Source organism: Sturnus vulgaris, chromosome 1 (genome assembly GCF_052056855.1).
Source record: "Sturnus vulgaris isolate bStuVul1 chromosome 1, bStuVul1.hap1, whole genome shotgun sequence".
Taxonomy (NCBI): domain Eukaryota; kingdom Metazoa; phylum Chordata; class Aves; order Passeriformes; family Sturnidae; genus Sturnus; species Sturnus vulgaris.
Window position 1 is genome coordinate 129,696,065 of NC_142243.1, and position 6,000 is coordinate 129,702,064.

At 35.4% G+C, this 6,000-nt stretch overlaps 1 protein-coding gene across 8 annotated transcripts in view; it reads left to right on the top strand.

Moving 5' to 3' along the window:
* The window catches only part of RALYL (RALY RNA binding protein like), a 365,612-nt gene extending 360,832 nt beyond the window's left edge, over positions 1-4,780 (top strand). For 7 of the 8 annotated variants that reach the window (XM_014870738.2, XM_014870736.2, XM_088176807.1 and 4 more), the window contains one exon: positions 1,655-4,780. In XM_014870738.2, coding sequence (XP_014726224.1) covers positions 1,655-1,672 — 18 coding nt within the window. In that variant the 3' untranslated portion in view covers positions 1,673-4,780. The remainder of the gene's footprint in view (positions 1-1,654) is intronic. The other variant, XM_014870740.2, reaches the window with a different exon arrangement.
* The last annotated feature ends 1,220 nt before the right edge of the window (positions 4,781-6,000 follow it).

A 6,000-nucleotide genomic window follows, 5' to 3' on the forward strand; every position in this document is an offset into this window, starting at 1 on the left:
TTTATGGCAAGGGAAAAAACTTTAATAAATAAATTGAAAATCTGACTCTTATTGCTTTCATAATTATTGCTCTTTATAGTGGCATAATGGAACAACAAAGCTTAGTTGAAAAAAAGACTAGAAAAGAGGAACTCTCTTTGGAGCTAATAGGATGTACAGTGTGACTTTTTTTTTTACTTCTTCTAAGATGAATAGCTAGTTAAAACCATTAAGCCTCTCTCAGACTTAAGGGGAGAATTTAAAGGTCTTTTTTATTATAGCTAGTCTCTCTAGGGATCAGACCTAAAACAGGAGAGATGAAGATTTTTCTCTGTGCAAATAGAGAATAGTTTCAGGATGATTTAACTGAAAGAAGAAAGTTCTGGGATCTCTCACATGAGCTTTTCTCCCAAATCCTTGTTACCTGTGAAGACCACAGCCAGAGACTTGGTGCTCTCTTTGCAATGAGGAGGAAATCTGATGCCTGACTTTTTCAAAGTCAGGAGCTCAGTCCTGCAGCGACTTGGATGTTTCTGGAAAGCCAGGCTTCCAGTAAATGGAAATAATGGAAATTTTAACAGAAACTTTTTTTTTTTTTTTAATCAGAATTGCATCAGGTTTTGTCAGCTGTTTCCTTTTCCAGTAAAAAAAAAAATAGACTCCAACGCCCCCAAAAAAGAGTGCAGAAAGGATTGGCGGAAAGATATTTTTCCTGTCAAAATTTTGAAAAAACCTTGGGTTGAAAATTTCACTTTAAAAAAAGAAACCATCTAGTCTGTTAACATTTTCTACTGTCAGTTTTTGAGACAGATGCTATTAGGAAAGTGTTGTCAGTTTCTCTGTGAGTAGGTGGAGCTGGTTTGCCTTATGCTCCCCTGCAGCATCACTCAATGCCTACTTGAAGCTGGTAGCAATAATGGGTCACATAACAGGCCTCAGATATTTAGATGCCACCTGCCTCCAGCCTCTACTGGAAGAATGAACCTCAAAAGCGTTGGCTAACACTGTTTTTTTTTGCATTTTCATGGTGTGGCTGATAAAGCAACAAAAGGAATCGAAGGATATACAGTTATATCCTATGGCAGGTACACAAAAACAATAGCAAAATAGGTAAGAGCAAAAGGGAAGCATCTGAGGGAAAATCCATCAGTCTAGTAACAACAGGCATTGCTGAAAGCACACAGACAGTGGAAATGGAGCAAGGTATATAAATAGTGTGATGGGACTGGAGCAAAGAATTCTACAAGCAATTTATTTAGATTGAATGCTATTATGCAAATAAAGCATTTCATTGCAAAGCAGCCAAGATACATTATTCTATTTCCTGCTGCTAAAATAGAAATTATTCAGCAGTTGTTTGCATAGATTTATTGAGGGGAGGTATACTTCAGCTTCAACAGCTCTTGCTTGATTTGGTGTTATTATTTTGGGCCATAGTGTCTGCTCAAGACTATTGCACAGTCCTGATTGTCCACTGCTGCAGGAACACATTCTTCTTTTAATCTTCGATGGTTTAAAGTGGGAAAGCATCATAGACATTGATATTTGGTTGATTTGTGAAAAAGTCAAGTCATAGTCCTCTTGGCTCTTTTCCCGAGCTGTCTTGGTTTCTTTTTGAGGTTCTCCTGGAAGAAATTCTATGCTTTCATACTAAAGCAAACATTTCATTTCTCAGTTTCTACAGATCAAGTGATGAGATGTCATGTGTGAACCCCCTGAAGGCTGAGAAGAGAAACTCTGACTCCCCCACAGAAAATTGTGAACTTCAGTTTCTTACTGGCTGACAACACCTTTGATTCAATTTGTATGAAACTCAATTTACTTATTAAAATGGACATTATTGTTCAAATATTAGAAAATCCATTTCTTATATGTTCTAAGCTGTACAATTGTCAGATTTTTATGGTTTAGATTGTAAATGTGGTTTTCTCTGGCTAATTATTGGTATTATTTTTTTAATTTTGATGTCTTAAAGGCCAATGTACTGTATCATAATAATATGAAGGACGTATTTAACAGGTGTGGAAAACACTGTATACAAATGTATATTTCTAAAAGCTATTTTTATGATTAGCACATTTTACTGTTTTACCATATTTAGAGTCATTGCACTGCTTTGTTTTCCGCTTAATTCAAACAAGATCATTTTGATCAGTGCCACAATTAAATACATTGTGTGGTATTTTTCATTATTTTATTCAATTTATTTGTCATTGGAAAGAATTACATTTGGTAGTAGAATAGCTTCTAAAAAGTGAAAATGTCAAAGAGAGCAACTTGATAAACTGTATATTGCATCCTCCTGTAAATCCCTTTCTTCAGATAAGCCCTCTCTGTGATCTATTCATCAGACAGTTGTTACAGCTGTTCTTGCAGATCTCTAAAGGCATTTGTTGCTACCATATGGAAAGTCAGTCAGCCTCCTGTCTAGCCAGGAAAATTACTTATAGCCTGCCAATATCTGACAGCCTGAGTTAGCCTACTTATTACTTTTTGGGTTATTTTCTGGCAATAGTCTTTTCACCCACATACTCCTAAAGCCTTCCTAAAAGTCTGAAGTTGGAATAACTAATTATTGCAGATGTTGTAGAGGGAACCTCAGTATAGAATTTCTTAATAAATCATGTTTCCTTTCAAACAGAATAGATACATTATTTCCCTTGTTGCTGAGACACTAAAGGTATCAAAGCATATGGGCACAAGGAATTCTCCCACTATAAAAGTACCAACTTTTTCACCATCCCAAAGCCAGACCTCTTTAGCATTGCAGATGACGTGAAACACGGAATATGTATTTATTCATCTACATCTCTATGTTAATGGTACTCATATAGAAAGAGACATGTCTTTAAAGTGATTGCAGGGTAAATAAATTATTTATTATCGACAGCCTCCCAAGAGAGAGAGGCATTAATTTAGGAAGTATCTTACACAGTGAGATGGAGCACAGACTCAGCTGTGTGCCAGTCTGTAGTGCTGGATGATCTGAAATAGCAAGTACCCCAGTCACAGCTTAGTGATCAGGGCTCAGTGCTGCAAAGATGAACTCTTGCCTTACCCTTTCAAACATTCTCTGTAGGCTGAAAATAAGAGAAAACAAAAGGTACCAGAAAGAATTTTTGAAAGATCTAACTTTAAATTTCTGTTTTAAAAAGCAGTTTCTGAGATGACAAGTTCACCTCAAGTAGTGCAGGTGTAAGTGGGTGGGAGCTCAAAGTCTCAGGTCAGGTTTCTGGCATGGGGACCATCATCAAAGAAGGATGATATTCTTCAAAAATTTGGAAGAAAAGCATACATTTGAATTTAAATATCTGGAACTGAATGAGATTTTTTTCACTAGGCAGCTATGTGACATTTGCGCTCTCACTTTATAACGTTTGTGTATGTTATATCTAGCTTGTCTATGTGTGTGGGGTTACATGATTTACATAAGTGCTGAGTAGTACCTAGCTCCTTAAATAAGGAAAGACTAGTATAAGTAGTTACACCTCAGCATAAACAATTGCAGCTTCAGAATTTATCAAGGCTAACTCTCCAAGAAAAGTGCAGCAAAAAAATATTACTCCTGTGTAAGTGAAATGTTAGGTCAAATCAGAGGGTGAAATACTTCTCCACTTTTTTTGTCTTAATATAAGTTATGAACATTTTTAACTGTAAAAAAAAAATAATTACCATTTCGGGATTTCCATCTTTGGCTGACAGTTAAAAAAAAAGAACTCCAAACCTCAGCAGCTCCAGGGGCATTAGTCCCATTTAAATCACATAAAATGTTGGCTGACTTAAGAGAGCAGAATATCATCCAAGGAGATCAGTTCTGATATTGGTGTTAATAAACTAGATATGAGAAACGTCTAGGTCTATTGTCTCTTCACCACCTCCATTCCAAATGAGCTAACACTCACAGAAAGCACTCTGAGATTTTTACACATCCTTTACAATCATTACCCTTAGATTATAAACTCACAGAGACGATTTGCACATTCACAATGTTGACAATGTTTCACATCACAGTTTAAGTCCTGCATATATTTTGAACACAAAAGTCACCTCTGATAACACCACGAGGCACTACTTCATTTGCAAGCCAGAAGATTGTTACCCCGTGCAGTCTATTATGAGCAAGGTTTCTCAATGGCATGCTTGCTTAAAATCACTCCAGAGGATGCTGGTAGCTTTGACAGAGCTTAATAGTTCTCTGCTGTCCATGTATGCAGTATGCTCGGTGTTGTTTGCCATCACCTGTTACTTGTTTGACATAAGTTTTGTCAATCGTGGGATTTTTCAACATTACTCATCCCTTGCAATACGGAAGAATAGAAAACATAAAAGATCTTGTCAATCAGTTTGGACAGTCAACAGTCATGAAATCCTTTACAGACAGTCCTGAATCAAACCAATTCATTTTCTACACAGATCTATAAGCTCTGTGTATTTCAGATATTTGTTTCAAACATGGGCAGCTGCATGAATGGAAAATATTTACTAAAAAGCTTTAAAGTTTGGATCAAGAAAAAAATATTTTTACTTTTGTAAACTCTTGTATTACATATTGTTGCAGTTCCTATTGGTTTTCTCTGTAGATCCATTTTTAGTTCTGAAAAATCACTGTACTTAAACTATGTAGATAACTATAATCTTGTTAACAGTTGGATTTTTAATTGGTGCCACTGCAATTTAGAATTGAAACATTCAGAGTTTGTCCATTAGAGCAGATTGATGGTTCATTACAGTTTTCTTTAAAATGTTGTAACATAATTTTTACATGTCTGTAAATAAATATTTTCTCTGATTTATGCACTAATTCAGTTTCGCAATTTCTTCTCTTAAAATGTGACTCTAAGACACTTTCCAGGAAAAATGTGTTCTCTCACAGAAAAATGGCACTTAAAGCTCTGTCATACAACCATCCTTTACAATCTTCCAAGCAGACCAAACAGAAGCAGGTATTCATAATATGAAGTACTAAACTATAGTAAAATGGATAAAAATGTTAAACCTGCTATAATTTTAACAGTTTGAGAAATTTAAGCACCAGTACTGTATTAAGAAATGACTGACAAGAAATGTGACCAATTCCTTGAAAAGAGGGAATTCTTCAGTGGAGTGAGAAAGAGGGAGGCACAGTGGGGATATTTAATTGAATTTAAGAAATGCATTTTCTTAATCTTGGAACTTCTTAGTTTTGTGTATCACAAAAGCAGTACGAACATAATTTATGAAAACTATGCCAAAAATAGCTATCATTTTCTGGTCAGTATCCAAATTCATTTTTCATTCATAGTCCCCTATTCCATTCACAAGGTGTTGCTGTGCAGGCAAGCTAAAGAAAATTAGTCCATAAAGTCTATGAGAATGATTTTAAATTATATTAGTATTGCTAAGAAGAAAGACGATTTTTAAATATAAGGTAAAACCAGCGCAACTTGACAAGATAGTACTTTAGTTCTGAGCATTTCTCAGCAATCAAATATTCTGGCCACAAGAATGAAAGAGAAAGAGAAAATTAAAGCACTTGTGTACAGCAGTTACAGCCCTGTGTTTACAATCCATGCCCTTACAAGAATCAGCTCTGGAAAACTGGTAAGAAAATCCTCTGAGAGACTGCTTAGAAAAAACACAGAGTGCTACAGGTAGTACATAGTTGTTGGGTTTTGGATGGTGGAATAATAACCCATTTGACAAAAAGTGCTTGAAGTTTTGTGGCTGCTATAATAAGTACTTTTTTTCTGATTAACCCCTCAAAAATATTGCTGTTCCATGTTTGTGCAAACAGACTTAATCTGCAAGTATCACACTTTATTTTAACAGAAAACTAGTTTTCAGAGCATCCATCCCATATAAATCCCTCTATATTTCTAAACATTACATTTAAATCTTTCTGATACTGTCCTGGCTACATGACTTAGCAGCTCAAGGTAGTGGAGAAAAAATTTTGCACAACCACTCTACTGGTGTATCACTATATGTGAATGTATCTATGGTATGTAGCTATGCATATGTGGAAAAAATATCTTTCCATTG